Source organism: Hyperolius riggenbachi, chromosome 11 (assembly GCF_040937935.1).
Source record: "Hyperolius riggenbachi isolate aHypRig1 chromosome 11, aHypRig1.pri, whole genome shotgun sequence".
In the NCBI taxonomy this organism is placed as follows: Eukaryota; Metazoa; Chordata; class Amphibia; order Anura; family Hyperoliidae; genus Hyperolius; species Hyperolius riggenbachi.
Window position 1 is genome coordinate 43016914 of NC_090656.1, and position 20387 is coordinate 43037300.

The 20387-nt window shown below is 46.5% G+C and overlaps 1 protein-coding gene across 1 annotated transcript in view; it reads left to right on the forward strand.

Annotated features, from left to right (window-relative positions):
• Nucleotides 1-13473, forward strand: part of BCO1 (beta-carotene oxygenase 1) — a 56531-nt gene extending 43058 nt beyond the window's left edge. Inside the window, exons 8-11 of the mRNA XM_068261229.1 lie at nt 1536-1641; nt 2480-2574; nt 9455-9566; nt 12834-13473. Of these exons, the coding sequence (XP_068117330.1) occupies nt 1536-1641; nt 2480-2574; nt 9455-9566; nt 12834-12988 (468 nt within the window). The 3' untranslated portion in view covers nt 12989-13473. The remainder of the gene's footprint in view (nt 1-1535; nt 1642-2479; nt 2575-9454; nt 9567-12833) is intronic.
• The last annotated feature ends 6914 nt before the right edge of the window (nt 13474-20387 follow it).

Consider the following 20387-nt stretch of genomic DNA (forward strand, 5'->3'; position numbering starts at 1 on the left):
GGAGGAGCCAGGAGGACCTCGCCGATGAGCTGGAAGAAGCCCCAGATAAGTGTAATCTTCTAATTTCAGCCACTTCTCGGGTCCCTTTAAGAAATTATGTGAAGGCTCTCTTTGTTTTCCAGTATAGGAAGAGTTTGAGTTGTAACGGGGGCCTGCGGAGGCACTAGGAGAGGAGCCAGGAGGATGCCGGGGGACCTCGCCGCCTACGATGAGCTGGAAGAAGCCCCAGGTAAGTGTAATCTTTTCATTTCAGCCACTGCTCGGGTGCCTTTAAGCCCCATACACACGCTCAACAGCGGCCTTTTATGCATCACAATTGTTGAACAACTTTTGTTGTGAAACAAGTTGAAACAGCTAAAAAAAAGTATTTTGCTATTGTTCAAAAAGCTGATAAAAAGTTCAATCTTATCAGCTTTTTGAACAATAGCAAAATACTTTTTTTTTAGCTGTTTCAACTTGTTTCACAACAAAAGTTGTTCAACAATTGTGCCGCATAAAAGACCGCTGTTGAGTGTGTGTATGGGGCTTTTAGTAGGGCTAGTATCATATGTGAATATGTTTATCTCATCATGTCAGACAGGGTTGTAGCAATAGGGGGTGCAGAGTTTGTGACCGCATCGGGGCACTCGGGCCAGAGAGGCCCCGTAGGGCCTTCCCTCAACAGCAGTATTCGCTCTGGTCCTGTGCTCACTTCTATAGATACTTTGAGGCCTCTTTCCCACCAAGACGTATCATATGTGAATGTTTTAGGGGACGTTACGGTCGCATAACGTGCCCCTAACGCAACGCCTGGTGGTGTTAGAGGACGACACCAGAGTGAGCTGCGTTATGCAGCTCTTTGTGCGCACTGCGCAGTACGTTCCGATCATGTGGTCTCCGTGGCGCTGATTGGCTGGCGAGACCATGTGATGTGAAGTGTTCCACCACTCCGCATCACGTGGTCCCGCCAGCCAATCAGTGGCCGCTCCAGGAAGACAACACTGCAAGTGCAGTGAATATTAAGTAGCCATGTGCCTGGCTACATTAGCGGACTCTCCCCACCTCCTCTCCGGCAGCATATATTTAAAAAAAACATTACTGAGCATGTGCACACAGTCTAACACGGCTAAAGCCGCATATAAAGTACTGCATGCTGCACTCTCCCAGAATGTGCAGCGTTACCCTGTAACGCAACGTGGGCACTGTGAACAGCCCATTGATTTTACATTACTGTGCGTTGGGCTGCGTTACAGGCTGCACTAACGTGCGCCTGTAACGTCTTACTGTGAAAGCAGCCTGAATAGTGGCAATTGACAACAAACTGTTCCCCGGCCCCTACTTACACCTCTGACACTGCAGTTGCCATTGGCAGGTTTTGTTGCGCTGTATCGTTGTGTTTAGAGTGCTTGGGGGGCCCCAATGTAAAACTTGCATCGGGGCCCACAGCTCCTTAGCTGCGCCACTGATGTCAGATGTTGCATGAGGATCACATTAAATTATTATTTACTGAATAAATGTAGTTAGTGAGTCAGTCATCATCTCTATGCTGCTTTCAGAAAGAAGAAGTGGGGAAGAACCTTGTGAAACTTCATGAGACAACAGCAACAGCGGTGAAAACTAAAGATGGAGAAATATACTGTGAGCCAGAGATCCTCTGTGAAAGTAAGGACTTTGGTTTGAAGATAACCAGTTATCATGACAATGACATTATCAGCATATTTGCACTTTGATGTTTACACTAGAAAAAAAAAGCTGAAAGACTACCTACAGTAAATTCCTCTAGATTATCTGCCATTTTTGGCACAAATGGATTATTTATAGTTTAAAGTGGACTTCCACTGTAAATTCCCGTGAAAAAGCCACTTACCATAATTACCCCCCCCCCCCCTTTTTTTTCTATCCAGAGAAGCACTCTGGCAGATCTACCACTCGATCTGCAGGATATGCCTCTATGTGCCCCGATCACTGCTCTCTGTGCCCGCTGCGCCCCGCTAAAGACTACCCCCCCCCCCCCCGAAATCTGGCGACTTTCAGAATGAAATTGCGCAGAACACTCCCGGATGAAGGAGTAAAATCAGGGTGCCCGTGGCTCGGGGCCGTGCATGCACAGTAGCTACCGACTGGCACTGACCGGCCAGCTTTGCGGGGGTCATCGCTGCTTGCTGGAGGGACTCGGACCGAGGTCGCGGGCACAGGATGACTGCAGGGAGCTGCAAGAAGCCCAGGTAAGTAAAACTCATTTTTTTATTTGTAAATTCAATGAGGAGAGATGGTGCCAGCCCTCCACTCCCTCCTCATTGAATTTACAAACGTGCGTGTTCTGGGCTCTACCAACAACACTACAGCAAACAAGACAGGTCATCCAGTCCTCCTCATCAGCGACACCTAACTTTCTACGCATTCGTATTTTTTAATTTGACATGAATAACATTTTCAAGCAAACTCAAACTTTTTTCTTATAAGGAATCTCATCCTATGTCTTGTGTATGTCTTTTCCTAGGAATTGAACTACCTAGGATTAACTATGACTACAACGGCAAGAGATACCGATATGTCTATGCTTCCCAGGTGGAATGGCGGCCAATTCCCACCAAGGTAAAGTGATGGCCATGCACCAATTTATACTTCAAGTGAACCCAAGGTGAAAATAAACAATTATATTTATCCTTCTACTCCTAAAAATGACTTTTTTAAGTATCCCCTGGTTTTCTTTTATATTTAAACATTTACAAAGTAGGTTGAATGTTTTACTGTCTCTAATCAGTGGCAGCCTATTCAGTGTCCCAGAGTTAGAAAAAGGTCAGTAGTTCATGTATTTTATCTCTCCTCACCCTCAAAAGTTGTATTCTGCCAGGAAATCTGTTATGGCTGTAATCTGCTTATCAGTGATGTTTACTATATTCCCAACAATGTACCGATAAGACAGAAACTGTCACTTACATGCCTAGAATTTAACTCTTTCAGGCAGAAAAATAAAACAAGTAAAACAGCCTGGCTATTAATATGTTTTGTACTGTACAATACATACACGTTTATCTCATGTCACATATTGCCTCGGGTACACTTTAGAGGAGTTTTTTTATGCTAAGATAACTATTAACAGATCAGTTTCTTGAACAATTAACTTTGTAATATACTGCCTGTTAGGTGCTAAGCCTCCCCAGTATTAAATATCACTACTAAAAAAAAGTGGTTAGTTTTGGCCCTGAAATTTGAAAACTACTGCTGCTTATACAAATATTGGATCCCATCCTATTCAATATACACTGATAGGCATCCGAGCAGCCTTTAAGTAAAATATATAAGATAAACCTCATAAATGGTGTGGTCCACTGCTGGGAAGGGGGGCGCAGTTCAAAGTATCCGTGGCCTCAGCCATTAAAGTGACTACACCTCCCAGCCAGAAAGACTACAGCGAGAAAGCAAACACATAACGGTACAATGCAGATTCATTACATGGTAAAGCGGGATTGTCAGTCATGAAATCAAATTCCATTTTCCCACTGCTCTGTGTTTATTATGTAGTCTACATCCTGACCTTGCATTGCAAGCATTCCAATATAATCATACATGTTTCTGCTGTAATGAATCTCATCTCAGTCAGCCTGGCTCTATTCTGGTACATTGCTGGGGAGAGGGAAGCTTGTTATCTCCCCTCCCACATTCCTGCTCCTCACTGATTGGCTGAGAACAGTTCGGTGTGACACAAGGCTGAGAAGGGAAATACACCTCACCCCTCTGTAGAAGCTGCTGAAATACAATCTATGCTGTGCTCATATGTGTTTACAAAGCAAGATAGATATGACAGTGCAGTTTCTACAGAGCGGGAAGAGGGATGGCAAAACATACACTATTCAGGCAGAAGTAAAAAAAGGGTAAGGGAGGAAATTACATCAAGATTAGCTTCAGCCAGAGGCAGTAAAGATGGAAAATTCCTGGAACAATTTGCTATATAAAATTCACTGAACTCAAAATGTGGACAGTACAATACATATGTAAGTAGAACAAGTATTTATCTATTAATATATGTGGGCTTTTTTTCGTGGGATAGTATAGCTGTCCCTGCTGCTTTAAGAAACTCCAGCAGCCTTATAATCTGGGCTGTCTTCCCAGTCTGAATAGGTGAGGTGAAAAATAAAGGTCATTCTACTGCAATACAACTGCAGATAATGTATTACATACTGTAGTCTTTAGTGCTCTTTTTCAAAGCTGCTATCTGTTGCTTATCTAACCATTTACTGACAATAGTTCTTCAGCAGTAAAATAAATATTCTATATACTTTTCTATTATCACTCCTGCTTAAAGAGAACCTGAACTGAAAATAAAAAGTCTACTTTACCTCCCATGTAGTCGACTACTCAATCTCTTTCTCCTCTCCTGCATCCCATTTGCCCACTGTGATCAATGGAATTCTCCATCCTCCATTTTAAAAATGGCCATTACCTCCTAACAGCTTCCTGGTCAGCACACTGTTAAACTGTCATATCACCCACTTGAGCCATAGGGAAACATGGACATTACCTTGCACATTCAGTTATAACTGACAGCTGCTGATATATAACTGACAACAACTGGTATATTTCAGTTCTGACAAAATATTGTCAGAACTGTAAGGGATCACTGTAAGAAGAAATTGGTGAGCCTCTGAGAGGAACTGACGGTGAGGTTAGTATGTAATATTCATTTGCAGCTATGTCATGTGTTTATTTTAAATAATTTTCCTCGCTTCAGGTTCCCTTTAACCACTTTACCCCCACACGTACGCATTTCTCCATCCCTTTTTCCATCCTTTCACCACCAGGGATGGAGAAATGCGTACTTTCCGCGCTCCCGCCGCTGCCCGCGCTCCCGCTCGCTGTAGCGCGCACTCCCGCTCGTAAACACGCCTCCGGCCGCTCGCCCGGAGATCAATGAACGGGAAAATCCATTCCCGTTCGTTGATCTAAGCCCCGCAATGATCCGCTGCTTCTCCGATAAGCAGCGCGATCGTTGTGAAAAAAAAAAAAAAAGTTCCCAGCCTCTTTGTACTTCCTGCAAGCGTCCGGAAGGATGCTTGCAGGTCGCATAAACAAAATGTTACTGTGGCCATCTTGTGGCCAAATAGTAAAACTACACCCTAAAGCATTTTTTACATACAAATAAATTAGTTTCACACACAAAATTAACTCCTTACCTCCCACACTCCCCAATTATTATTTTTTTTTGTAATTTGAAAAAAGAAATTACAATTAAAAAAAAATACATAAATAGTTACCTTAGGGACTGAACTTTTAAAATATTTATGTCAAGAGGGTATAACACTGTTACTTTATAAACTATGGGCTTGTAATTAGGGATGGACGCAAAACTGAAAAAAATGCACCTTTATTTCCAATTAAAATATTGGCACCAAACATTGTGATAGGGACAAAATTTAAACGGTTTTATAACCGGGACAAAAGGGCAAATAAATTTCATGGGTTTTAATTACAGTAGCATGCATTATTTAAAAACTATAAAGGCAAAAAACTGAAAAATAATAATTTTTTTCCCACATTTTTTCCTAATTTCCCCGTAAAACACATTTAGAATAAAATAATTCTTGGCATAATGTCCCACCTAAAGAAAGCCTAATTGGTGGCAAAAAAAACAAGATATAGTTCATTTCATTGTGATAAGTAATGATAAAGTAATAGACGAATGAATGGAAGGAGCGCTGAAAGGTGAAAATTGCTCTGGTGGTCAAGGGGTAAAACCCCTCAGTTGTGAAGTGGTTAAAGAGACACTGAAGCGGAAAAAAAAATTATGATATAATGAATTGGTTGTATAGTACGGTTAATTTCTAGAACATTAGTAGCAAAAAAAATATTCTCATATTTTTATTTTCAGTTATACAGCTTTTTTTTTTTTTTTTTTTAGAACATTGCATCATTTTCTAATATTTGCATTTTACACACTACTCAGCATTCTAAATGTTTTTTACAGAACACGCAGTGAACTTTTAGGTCCGTACACACGCCGGACTTTAGGCAACGACGGGTCCGTCGTTGCCTCCCGCTGGGTGGGCGTGCCAGCGACAGTCCGGCGTGTGTACGCTCTGTCGTCAGACTGATACGGCTGTTTCTGAGCGATCCGCCCGGCGGATCGCTCAGAAACAGCCGTATCAGTCTGACGACAGAGCGTACACACGCCGGACTGTCGCTGGCACGCCCACCCAGCGGGAGGCAACGACGGACCCGTCGTTGCCTAAAGTCCGGCGTGTGTACGGACCTTTAGACCTGTCTTGAACTGTTCTCTGCAAAAGAAAAAACAATACAGTTAAGATAACAGCCTTCAGAACACAGAGCTCTCTAGGACTTTGAAAGTCATGGAGCTCAATGGCAATTTGCATAGGTAACAACTGGAGTTTATTAACTTTTCCTGCACTGGAAACAAATATTAGACTTACGGTATGTCTCTGCTCCTAATGTTTTATTTCTTAGCTGTACTAAACATACAATTCATTATATCATTTTTTTTTGCTTCAGTGTCTCTTTAAATTGGAGACAAGCATATTTTATCCCCACTAGAGCTGAGTATGGACACTTTTTGTCCATTCTCCGCTCATTGCAAAAATGACAGTGAACAGCTCCTATTGTATATATAGGAGTCGTTCATACTTGTCAGCCTGCAGTAGATCCATGAGATCCGTTGCAGTAAGGCGGCTGCACTTCTGTGCAGTCCGCAATAATCCCGGAAGAACAGATGCATTCCTCTTACAGCCTATGGTGGTAACACATCTGCCCTGGGCTACAGCCAGACCACAGCAAACAATCGAAGCAGAGACTACATTGTCCAGAGCTGCTGGCCGCACATGATCTGGTGCAAGTGGGAACTGAGCCTAAGGTAGCAGTCTACTATGTGGTTAGCTCAAGTCCAGATGAAATTGTTACACATCCAAAGAGAAAAGGATGTAGCTCCAATTTGATTTTTATTTTTTTTGAGTAGAAGTTTCACCACCTCTACCAAGGAACGTCTTCAGTTCTAATGTGGTGAAGGAAATACACAAACCATTATATGTACAGGCAATTCACTTCAGCCAACATACAGCCTAGCTAATTGACATTGATTATACAGCAAAAGTTAATTGTGTCATTTTCCTGGCTGAAGGTATTTTGTGTCAGTATGCTGAGGATAAATGGTGTTGATGGCCTCTTCTCCTGTCTTGTTTTCAGTTTGATAATCAAAGCTTTGTACTGACAGGCCTTTATAGTGAGCTGTTAAAGGGCGTACAATCATGGGGGGTTACTTGCCAACCCTTCACACCTTATGAAAAGATATCATACCTTATCAAAGATATTATACCTTATCAAAGATATACACCTTATCAAAGTTAACACGCCTTATCAGAGTAGCATAGCGAGTGCTACGAATCTGCAGGGGCTCAGGGCAGGACGAGTGCCATTGCCATTTAGCAGGCATAAGTTCATAGCGCTCGCTATGCTACTCTGATAAGGCGTGTTAACTTTGATAAGGTGTGATCTTTGATAACTACTTAAAGTGGACCCAAACTAAAAATACAAGATTTCAAAAATAAAATCTATTTTTTAAATTATAATAATAAATAGCAGCCTTTTTTCAGCTGCATGATGACAAATATAAAATATTTTACATTTATTGGAGAAACCCCTCCCTTCCTTTCATATTGCAGGCAAAAAATCCGGCAAACTGGTGAAGTAGGTGGTGTCCAGCATAGGAGGAATTGCTAATGGCTGCCACCTGTATAACCCTAGTTATGCAAAGAGGAGGGTGAAAACATGCACTGAAATACTCATAGGCTTGAAGGAGTGTTTATTTATATTTGTATGTTTCAGAGTGGTGCAACTAAATATTTTGACTTAAAAAAATGTTTGGTTTGGGTCCGCTTTAAGGACCGGCTGAATAATGTATGATCTGTGCTGCGGGGGGCTCTTCAGCCTGCAGCACAGATCTGGTTTCAGGCAGGGCAATCAGACTTCCCCCCTATTTACCCCACTAGGGGGATGTCCTGCTGGGGGGTCTGATCGCCGCCGCGCTGTGTGGCCTAGCGTGGGGGGGGGTGGCATTCCTCAAAGCCCCCCTCCGCAGTGCTATTCCCCCCTCCCTCTCCTTCTCTCTATGGGCGGTACAGGACAGCGATCCGTCCTGTACCGCCTCAGATAGGCTTCAGCCTATCAGATGCCGGTGATCCATGGCCAATCAGAGGCCGGGGATCGCCGATCTCCGTTACCGTAAGATATAAACACCAGGGAGTTCTTCCCCGTGTGTTTACATTTCGCCTGCGAGCCGTGATCGGAGGCTCGCAGGCTGTTCACGGAGCCCCCGGCTGTGAACTGACAGAAAACGGCCGCTTGAATGAGCAGCCGTTTCCATGGAAATACAGAAAAGACCAGCCTATCGGTCTATGGGCCCCAGTGCAAGGAGCTATGGGCCCTAGTGCAAATTTTACATTGGGGCCCCAGCACTCTATACATAACTGCCAAAACCTGCCAAGGACATCCACAGTGTCAGAGGTGCAAGAAGAGGATAGGGAACAGTTTGTTAATGATTACTACTATTCAAAGCATCTATAGTAGTGATTATTACCAGCACAGGACCAATAAAAACGAATACTGCGTAGAGAGAGGGCCCTTTGGTGTGGGCGCAACCGCTGCAACCCTTATTGCTACGCCACTGCCTCTAGATAGTCTAGACGCTTACCCCATACTCCTCCACCTCCCCAATTCAGTGCTGGGACCCTCTGTACACATCCAATAAGGGCTTGTCAAAGGTGGTCACACAGTCACGCTATCAGCACGGGTGCAGCTGCACTGTGCAGGCGCAAGATAGACCACACCTCCACAGTAGCACGGAGACGCTCATGCACGGCTCCTCCCTCCATGTCCAAGCGGCTCTGAGCAGGATGCTAGTAATCTAGCTCCTGGTGCCTGATTACTCACCCCTGCCCCCTTCTGAAGTATGGCTACATGATAGCTGAACTCTGCATGCTGCTTACTAACCTCCACTGCCGATATTTGAGGTTTGTCTATTTGATCCCCGGGCATCACTTACTATCCCCCCCCCCCCCCCCCAAAATTCAGCTATATATGGTAGCTGAACTCCACCGCTTACTGACCTCCATCACTACCGCCACCGTTAGTTGGGGTTTGGCTATATAATGGCTGAAGAACGACACCCACATTAATCATTTGGCACTGACATATCTTGACATTATGTTGTGGTCTGTGGCGGCACCCAATATACCAATTGCACTGTGCGCTCAAATTACCTGATTCGGGTGTAGAAAATCACACATTTCAGAGAGAAAATAAAGAGAAGCTCTACTACAAATCTATGTGGCCCTAATGTTTTAGGCTGAAGCAACCTACATATGTATCATGGATTCATAAAACATTAAGTTTCTGTAGTATATTTATATGCATGTGTGTCTGCTGCATCAATACTTTGGTGTAACACTATGTTTGGTACATTATGTAGATAGTGAAGTTTGACTTGGTAACAAAAGAGATGCTGTCATGGAGTGAAGACATGTGTTGGCCTGCAGAACCCTTGTTTGTACCCCACCCTGATGCCAAAGAAGAGGATGATGGTGAGTCTTGTTTTCTTCCACCACTGTCACAACCCTTTTCTACAGTAACCTAACAGGCATTTTAGATCAGTCGTTCAATACGGACTATTGAAGTGTGGCTTAAAGTGGGCCCTTAAGATCCAAAATGCAAGGATATTAAGCTCTATCTAAGCAGCCATACTGTCCCAAAATCAGCGACAGATTTCTGGAAAGGCCACAAAGGCACAGGTCTTGGGTGGCAGCAGCCGTAGGGGGCACCTAAACATAAAAGAGGAGTTGCTTCATAGGAAAAATGAGGCTGAAAATGGGGAGCAACACATGGAAAGGGAAACTGGTGCCCTTGGCATGCCTTTAGGGCTACACTAAAGGCATGATACACATGGGAGAGGGGGCTGCACATGGAATGGGAGGAGCGCTGCTGCACAAGAAAGGGGAGCCACAACATACATAGCTTAGAGAGGCACAAAAAGTGTAAATCCAGCCTTGCCCAAAATCCACCCTTTCGCAATCCACCTCCTCCCTCCCCTCACTTGTGAAAGGGCTGGCCATTGGGCCCCATCATTCCATGTGCCATGAGGATATCATTGGATGCCTCATTGTTGCCTTCTGCCAGTTGCCTTCACCAGTTGTTGCCTTCTGCACCAGTGAGAGGATATGAACGTAATCTCATGGGGTGTGGGGGCTGGGCTAAGACAATCATCAGAAGAGATCAACAGGTGATTGAGATGAGGGCATAGACCTGCACTTCCTTTCCCGCAGCAATAAAAAGGTGGAGTTTTGCCTAGAAAACAAAGGTGAGAGGGGTATGGAAGCTGACATGTTTATTTCCATTGCCTGGCTGTCCTGCTTATCCTCTCTCTCCAATACTTTGAGCCATAGACCCTGAACAAGCATGCAGATCAGATGTCTATGGGCTTGATTCACAAAAGAGTGCTAACTGTTAGCACGGGCATTTTCGCGTTTGCATGCGATCGCGAATTTTTGTGCGAAAACGTTTAATTGCGTGCAAAAATTCGCGATCACGCGCAAATGCGAAAATACGCGCGAAAACGGCCGTGCTAACAGTTAGCACTCTTTTGTGAATCAAGCCCTATGCTGCATGCTTGTTTCAAGGTGTGCGATTTAGACAATACTGACCAGAAAGATCAGCAGGACTGCCAGGCAATTGCTATTGTTTAACCTCCTTAGCGGTATGCCTGACACTGTGTCAGGCATACCGCTCTCTGTCCTCAGGAGTCCCCTATAATTAAATAATTTGCTCACATGGCTGTAAACCTAGCACTAGGCTAGCTAGTAAAGGTGTTCGGCACCACCGGATCCCCCCGTTTATACATTACCCCCCCTGGATCCAGCCTCCCTGCACAGCTCCGGTCTCTCTATGGAGAGGATCGGGTTTGGTCATGACGTCGGCAACGTCATGTGCCATCCTCCCCATAGTGAAGACCGGAGCTGTGCGGGGAGGCTGCGCCGATCGCTGGATCCAGGCTGGGTAATGTATAAACGGGGGGATCCAGGGGTGCCGAACACCTTTACTAGCTAACCTAGTGCTAGCTACAGGTTTACAGCCATGTGAGAAAATTATTTAATTATGGGGGCAAAAACTAACAAAACCTCCTGAGTGGTGTAACGCTGAGGAGGTTAAAAGGAAATAAATATGGCAGCTTCCATAGGTCCCATACCTCAGGTTCCCTTTAAACTGAATATACAATAGGATTCTCCAGGACAGTTATTATTATTTATTGTATTTATATAGCGCCAACATATTACGCAGCGCTGCACAATAGATAAAAGGGTTAACATACAAGGTAGGACATACAGGAAACTCACAACAAAACAAGATCATGCAAATGATTTGATAATAGTGTCATAGGTCAAAATAGAGACTGTTCTAGTCCACAAGAGGGGTGATTGTCAGTAAGATTGCATAATCAAGCTGGAAACACTAAGGGAGAGGGCCCTGCCAGAGGCTTACAATCTAAAGGGTGGGGGTGGAGACAATAGGTGTGTCTGCGAGAGGGTGTCTAACAGAACATATTATGGTGCTGGTGTAGGGGGGTATGCGAGCATGAAAGGGTGAGTCTTGAGAGCTTGTGTGAAGGTATTAAAGGTTGGGGCGAGTCTGGTGGCTGGAGGGAGTGAGTTCCAGAGAGCAGCTTATTGAGGGTGGGTCTGGCATTCCAGAGGCCACAGGAAACCCGAAGCGAATACCTAGGGGTAGGATGGATAGGAATAAGGTTATGCCGAGGGGGTGTGTGGGTAGAGTGTGGGGGGGAGGGAAGGGAGGTGCATGGGGGTTGAGGACCAAAAGGGAGTCTAAGGACAAAATGGGAGAGGGTGCGGGGAAACAGAAGGGGGACAAGGTGTAGAAGGAGGTGGAGGTACAGCATGGGGTGATGGGGAGAGCGAGATGGGGAGGGAGATAGCTTGGAAATGGTGGAGGGGTAAGGGAGTGAATAGGAGGGAACATTTTGTACTGATGGGATAAGGTAGGATGGGGTGTGGACAGTGGAAGCATAGACGGGGACAGCAGTTAGACCAAGATGAGATAAATGTCACCAATGATGTGGCTGAAGGGGGTTCAGCAAAGTTGCATCAGTAATCAATCTGGTAAGGAGCAGTCCACAGGAGATCAGCAGTGAAGTTGGCAGAACATCAATGATGGCAAAAAAAAAATAAAAAAAAATCCAGCTGTGTGTGATTGGTAGATGGGGTGTCTGGTTGGTAATGACGTAGCTTGTCTGGAGGTCGGCGATGGATCAGTTGGTGGGGAGTTCAGCAGTGGAGCAGTTAGCGAAGATCAGCAGTAGTGTGGTTGGTGAGGCACGGTGAAACCATCAGTAGTTTGGTAAGCGGATGTACAGTGCTTAAATTTAGCTGGCTGTATGTTTAGCTGGTGTATGTTCAATATGGTATTGAAGGTACTTCTATGCAGGGTGTAGAAAATCAGTAGATGAACAACAGCCCAGAGTTCTGTGCTAGTTCACTTATGTTCCCTTCTGGCTCAATTCTGGTATAATTCGGTTTGTCTAAAGTACCCTTAAAATTAATACCCTTTAAATTTATACCCTTACATTTATACCCTGCTGACCAAGGTCATGCTGACTATATGATCTGCTAATATATCCCTGACTAGATAGATGCTAACAAACAGACTGATTGCAGCTGTGAATATACTAGACACTAGTATTTACCATTCCTACTACACATACAATTAATTCTTTTCGTAAGACTGTTTTTAGTTCAGGTTTGCTAAATCATCAAGACCTTCTCCATATTTTATGATTGCAGGAGTTATCTTATCTTCTATTGTGTCTTCCAATGAAAATGCCTTCTCATTCTTACTCATACTGGATGCCAAAACCTTCAAAGAAATAGGCCGTGCCAGTATCAACGCCAACTTACATCTGGACCTGCATGGAATCTTCATACCAGACAAGAGCTGAGAACTGACCATGTAGTGAAGCTGACTTCCGTTTTGCACTTTGAAGCCTGAGTTCAACTTTAGCACTGATGCAAAAGACCGACATCGAGAGAATGAGATGACCAAAAACAGTACAGAGGCCAAAGCATTAAAATGCAGTGTTGGGGGATACCAAACTGGCCATTACTGATAAAACTGTGTATACACGCTAAATGAGATCGATCCAGGGTGGATAATGACTGCCTCTGTCGAGAATCTAGCGTGTGCAAAGTGGCTCCCGATGCCCCTCCCTCCAACGCTTCAGCTGAGCACTGGCCAAGAGTACTGTTCCCACCTCTCACCTTTCCCACTGTGCCAAACACCTCATGCACCAATCTGTAAGCCCTCCTCCCTCCCACATAGCAACAGAACGTATCGTTAGTCTGCTCGTTTGTGCAACCTCGGCCCTGCAATTTTGTCTAAGGCTCCTTTTACACCTGATCCACTTGGTTTGGCATCTGTATGCGTTGGTACGCGTTAATGCGCGTTAGTACGCGTTTTTTCCCCAAATGTATAGAAAACCTATTTGTTAAAATCCACACACACTGGCATCCGCAGCACTCTTTTTTTGCAGATGCCAGTGTGTGGGGACTGTAACAAATAGGTTTTCTATTACATTTGGGGGAAAAATGCGCACTAACGCGCACCAACGCATACTAACGCGTACGCATGCCAAACGCAGCGGATCAGGTGTAAAAGGAGCCTAAGAGTTTGAATCCCTATACCTGTCAGGCAAACAAGGACATGGTACCTCAAACATTTTTACTGGATTTGTTTTAGCTATTCGTCCAATATGCACATAGAAACCATACGCCTCTCATTCCCAGGGTTGGACTATTTTCTAGTCACGTATTGCAACAGGATGACAACAACAGTATTTTAGTGACCTCACTTTAGAATGCTACAAGTCTGAAACTCTGCTGTTTGTATTTTTATTACTGTAAAAATAAAATCTGATGTACATAATCTGTATATTTTTAAATAAAAAAAAATTACATTTATAGGTGTTTTAAATTGATGTTCCACCTTCGGACTGCTTACACCCAGTTGTGTCGCTTGTGTCTGGATGTGGGATCCTTAAAGGGAAGGTTCAGGGACTATCCGAAAAAAATAAAAATCCCCATCCACTTACCTGGGGCTTCCTCCAGCCCGTGGCAGGCAGGAGGTGCCCTCGGCGCCGCTCCGCAGGCTCCCGGTGGTCTCCGGTGGCGCGCCCGACCTGGCCAGGCCGGCGGCCAGGTCGGGCTCTTCTGCGCTCCAAGGCCCGGAACTTCTACGTCCCACGCCGGCGCGCTGACGTCATCGGACGTCCTCCGGGCTGTACTGCGCAGGCGCAGAACTACTGCGCCTGCGTCAGCGCGCCGGCGTGGGACGCAGAAGTGCCGGGCCTTGGAGCGCAGAAGAGCCCGACCTGGCCGCCGGCCTGGCCAGGTCGGGCGCGCCACCGGAGACCACCGGGAGCCTGCGGAGCGGCGCCGAGGGCACCTCCTGCCTGCCACGGGCTGGAGGAAGCCCCAGGTAAGTGGATGGGGATTTTTATTTTTTTCAGATAGTCCCTGAACCTTCCCTTTAAGGTGGCCACTAATGGTCCAATTTATAGGGAAAATCGTTTGAGCGATCAGAAATTCTGATCGGAAGAAAAATCGTTGACTACACCATCAACGAACCAATCTTTGCTTTCTATGTATCACAACCAATCAAGAAAATCCAAATTTTGGTTTGACAAAAATCCATTCGGATGATTTTTTTTTATAATCATTCATAATCGATTGTGCCCATCAACTGAGATTATTTTCAACCAATCTGATCAGAATTTCTGATCGCTCAAACGATTTTTCACTAGAAATTGGACCATTAGTGGCCACCTTTAGGAAGTACAAGTTTCTCTTTCTGGCCCATATGCAATTATCTTTTTCTCCTGAGTTTTCTCCAAGTAGATCATTTTTCATCTTGTATTTAAAATAACTTTTCAGCATTTTGGAATTAAAAAAGTACCAGAAAGTAGCTGAAAAACTGCTATCAAAATTATTTTGAGTACTTTCTTTCTTGCTGGAGATTAAAATGCATTTTATTTCCAAGTTATAAGAATATCCCCCAGGAGAAAACTCAGATGAAAGAGTTATTTGCATATGGGCCCCTAGGGGTTGCTGGGTTTGAATAAAACAGGGATAAGATGTTAGTTTAATTCCCTCCTAAATTTCTCAGACACTCCTGTGCTGAGGGAACAGAGAGACAGGGGTGTCATGCTGGGATAACAGAGGGTATAATGTGCTGAGGAGACAGGGGTGTAATGACACCTCTGTCCCCCAGCACATAACACCCCTGTCCCCCCAGCACATGACACCTCATCCCCCCAGCACGGCACCTGTCACCCCCAGCAAATGACACCTCATCCCCCCAGCACATGACACCCCTGTCCCCCCCAGCACATGACACCCCTGTCCCCCCAGCACATGACACCCCTGTCCCCCCAGCACATGACACCCCTGTCCCCCCCAGCACATGACACCCCTGTCCCCCCAGCACATGACACCCCTGTCCCCCCCAGCACATGACACCCCTGTCCCCCCCAGCACATGACACCCCTGTCCCCCCCAGCACATGACACCCCTGTCCCCCCAGCACGACACCCCTGTCACCCCCAGCACATGACAGCCCTATGCCCCCAGCACATAACACCCCTGTCCCCCAGTACATAACACCCCTGTCCCCCCAGCACATGACACCTCGTCCCCCCAGCACATGACACCTCATCCCCCCCAGCACATGACACCCCTGTCCCTCCAAGCACATGACAGCCCCATGCCCCCAGCACATAACACCCCTGTACCCCAGCACATGACACCCCTGTCCCCCCAGCACATGACAGCCCTATGCCCCCAGCACATGACACCCATGTCCCCTGAACGACACCCCTGTCCCCCTCAGCACATCACACCCCTGTCCCCCCAGCACATCACAACCCTGTCCCCTCCAGCACATCAAACTCCTCCCAACATATCACACCTGTCCCTTTGTACCCCCGGCACATCTAATTCCTGTCCCCCGGGACTGACCTCATCCTTCAGGCCAGGACCCCCCAGCATGTGGCTCCCATGGTCTCAGGATCCATATGGGATTGGGGAGGAGGAAGTGGGAGAAGCCATCGACCGGTGCACCAATCACCGCCCGCACCATGGATTGGTAGAGGGAGCCGCAGACCTCCCAGCTGGCTGCATCACCTGACCAGCAGCACCGCTGTGTGCGTGTGTGTGTGTATGTATGTAGAGAGCCAGAGTGACGTGGTCGGGGGGCAGTGCTGCTCCCACGTGGCTTACCTGACCAGTGGCAGTCAGCACGCAGGGAGATAGCGGTTGCAGTGAAGTGCCTGGGAGCAACACATGAAAAGGGGACATTGATGCCCAAGGAAGCTGTCAAAGAGAGGGGCTACAGTACATGGATGATACACATGGATGAGGGGGCAGCTGTACATGGATGATACACATGGAGGAGGGGGCTGCACATGGATGAGGGGGCAGCTGTACATGGATGATACACATGGAGGAGGGGGCTGCACATGGATGTGGAGGAGCGCTGCTGCACATGGATGATACACATGGAGGAGGGGGCTGCACATGGATGAGGGGGCTACAGTACAGGGATTATACACATGGAGGAGGGGGCTGCACATGGATGAGGGGGCTACAGTACAGGGATTATACACATGGAGGAGGGGGCTGCACATGGATGAGGGGGCAACTGTACATGGATGATACACATGGAGGAGGGGGCTGCACATGGATGTGGAGGAGCGCTGCTGCACATGGATGATACACATGGAGGAGGGGGCTGCAGTACATGGACAATACACATGGAAGATAGGGCTGCACATGGAATGGGAGGAGTGCTGCTGCACATGGAAGCGGAGCCACAACATACTTGGCCTAGGGGCACAAAAAAGTATAAATCCGGCCTTGTGTTTGAATCTGATCAACTTTTTATTCTATCCATTAATGCCGTGGAGTTACAAAACTGGATGAGCACCAGGTGGTTGAGGCTGAACTGACAAAAGAGGCGTTGGTGATGGGCGGTCCACACGTGATGGATAAAGTTCAAAACTCTCCCCACTTCAAACTAGCAATTGGGGGAGATGCCGTGCAGTACATAGGTTCTGTGCGAAACCTTGAGGTGATCCTGAACAGTGTTGCCAACTCATCCCTTTAATTACTGACACATCTAAGTTATACAGGTTCTGGGGCTTTTTGCACATAATCAGTGCCTTAACTGCATCTACCTAGCCACAAAACCTGTATAATTCATATGTGTCAGTAATTAAAGGGATGAGTTGGCAACACTGATCCCGAATGAAAAGCTAACACTCAGACAGCAGGTATTGGCTGTTGTCAAGTAGAGATGGGCTAAAGTGTTCACCAGGCGAATACTTTGTAGCGAACCAGCGGTATTCGAAATTCACGTTTAACAAATTTTTTTTTCAAAAAAATTAGCATTCACATTTTTCCCATAGAGTTTAATGGCCGCCGACGTTTGCGGTTAATAGCAGCACCAACTTTGCAGGGAATATGGAGGAAGACAGTGGCTACAAGAGGAAAAATGTTTTCTAAAAGACCTTCTAGTTTTTGAGAAATTCGATTTTAAAGTTTCATAGAAAGTTTTCAAAGAATACATTTAAATGCAGTAAATGACAGATAATGTAGCAAACCTAACAGTGTAAATTTACATATATCAAAAACAAGAGAAATTAATTTCATGACGGGGTTTCCAGGGGGTCCGTACACAGTGTATATGAAAAGAAAAATTGCTCTTGTTGCCACTGTCCCCTCCACATACCCTGAAAATGTGGTGTTTCTAGCATGTAAGGGGGCTTTGCTATTAACTGCTAAAGTCGGCAGCCATTCGCCTGCCATAGAAGTCTATGGAGATTCTCAGACTCACCAGATTCGCATATTTTTACGGACATTCGGATTCAAAATTTGTAAACCCAAAATTTGATATTCAGCCCATAACTATTGTCATGTCCTCATTTTTCCATCTAAGAAATATAGCAACAATTAACGACCTTACCCCAGCTGGAGACCATCCTGTGCTAGTTCATGCATTTGTATCCTCCCGCCTGGACTACTGCAGTGTCCTGTTCATCCGATACCCAGACAAAGTCCTGCGCCCCTTACAACTAGTACAGAATGCAGCAGCCAGACTCCTAGCCAATGCCCCCCGCAGCTCACACATTACCCCAGTACTGCAAACTCTTCACTGGTTGCCAGTAAAATGGAGAATCTATTTTAACCATCTTAGCGGTATGGACGAGCTCAGCTCGTCCATCACCGCCGATGGCTGCCGCTCAGGCCCTGCTGGGCCGATTTTGTTCAAATAAAAAGCAGCACACGCAGCCGGCACTTTGCCAGCCGCGTGTGCTGCTCGATCGCCGCCGCTCTGCGGCGATCCGCCGCGAGCAGCGGCGAAAGAGGGTCCCCCCAGCCGCCTGAGCCCTGCGCAGCCGGAACAAATAGTTCCGGCCAGCGCTAAGGGCTGGATCAGAGGCGGCTGACGTCAGGACGTCGGCTGACGTCCATGACGTCACTCCGCTCGTCGCCATGGCGACAGGAGAAGCCAAACACGGAAGGCTGCTCATTGCGGCCTTCCGTGTTACTTTTGGCCGCCAGAGGCGATCAGAAGAACGCCTCCGGAGCGCCATCTAGTGGGCTTTCATGCAGCCAACTTTCAGTTGGCTGCATGAAATAGTTTTTTTTTTATTTAAAAAAAACCCTCCCGCAGCCGCCCTGGCGATCTTAATAGAACGCCAGGGTGGTTAACCCCCTTGGCATTCTGATTCTTTCTGGATTTTAGGGTCTAAAAGCGGTGTAATTTTTTTGCACCCTTTCAGACCCTAAAACCTGGAAAAAATCATGCTGCCAGGGAGATCTGCACAGCCCCAGTAATCACTCACTTCCCTGGCTCCAGCGCTGCAGTTTTCCCTCCATTCTCCGGGTGTAGCGCTACAACCCTTAAGCGAGATTGCCGGTTGTCATCAAGACAACAGCCACGATCTAACGAGGGGGAAGCAGAGTCTCGGAGGAGCGGAAGAAGAATGGTAGCCGACGTTGGGATCCCCTGGGAGGCGAGTTGAAACGTCCGCTGTTCGCATTGCTCTGCATACAGCCTCCGGCTGGCTACCCCGAGCAGAGGTCGGGATTACCGCTCTGAGCTGCAGTTTTTCACCCTGACCCTAGCTTGGGATTACCGCCAAGGAGGTTAAGGTTTGCCTGCTGACATTCAAGGCTCTAAACCACATGGGACCCAAGTACATAGCGGATCTATTGGAACTATATGTCCCTGTCACACACCCTCTGATCTGCCAATAAGATGAATTTGGTTATTCTCCTGGATCCACTTAGAAACATTTGGTGCTCTGGCCTTTTCCCATGCAGCCCCTACTCTATGGAACTCACTTCCACAATCAATGCAAGAGGCTCCTTCTCTGGACAGCTTTAAGAAAAGGCTGAAAACCCACCTCTTTTCCCGAGCCTTTGAGACTGCATAACGCAGGGTCACAGCGCTTTGAGTCCCCAGGGAGAAAAGCACTATAAAAATATTATTATTACATGTGCGTTATGCAACTGACCACAGTACACGTAGCCTTACACACAGTAAGGGCTCTTTCACAGTACAACGTGTGCAGGAGCCGGTCTCCTGCACGCGTTGAGTAGGCTGCGGCGTGTTGTCGGGAATCTGCGGTGCGACGTTGAGTAGCGGCGGTAGTAATGAATTAACCCGACGGGGAAATGCAGATTCCTGACGATAAAATGCTCCTACCGCAACGAATCGAAACGCAGTGTCAGGTGTGAAAGGTAAAATGAAAGTCTATAGACTTTCATTTTACCTTGGTCAACGCAAAGTTTCGACTTTGCGTTGCTTGAAACGCTGAAAAAGGGCTGTAGTGTGAAAGAGCCCTAAGTGCAGTGATATCAGCTTGTGTCCTCACTTGCTTTTGTCCACAGTGAAGTTCTGCCTTCAAATGAACTTTAGTAAATCAATTACCCTGGATCATGTTTGTATTGTGATGAGAATGCATCTCTGTATTAGAAGCTGGCACATGGCCTAAACTTTGTCCATGAAACACATTAAGGCCCGTTTCCACTATCGCGGAAACCACCGCGATTCCGCAGAGTTTCCCCGCACATGAATCGCACGGGGAAACTCTGCCATAGGGGAGAATGGCGCCGCCGGCCAAATCGCTTGCGGTAGCGATTTGCCCGGAAACACCCCCCCCCCCCTGCAGAATTAGCTCGGGAGGCTGCGATTCCCATAGCCGTGCATGGCACGGCTCATGGGATTCGCCTGCGATCCCGCCCACCTGCTCAGTGTCGGCAGGCGTCTCGCAGACG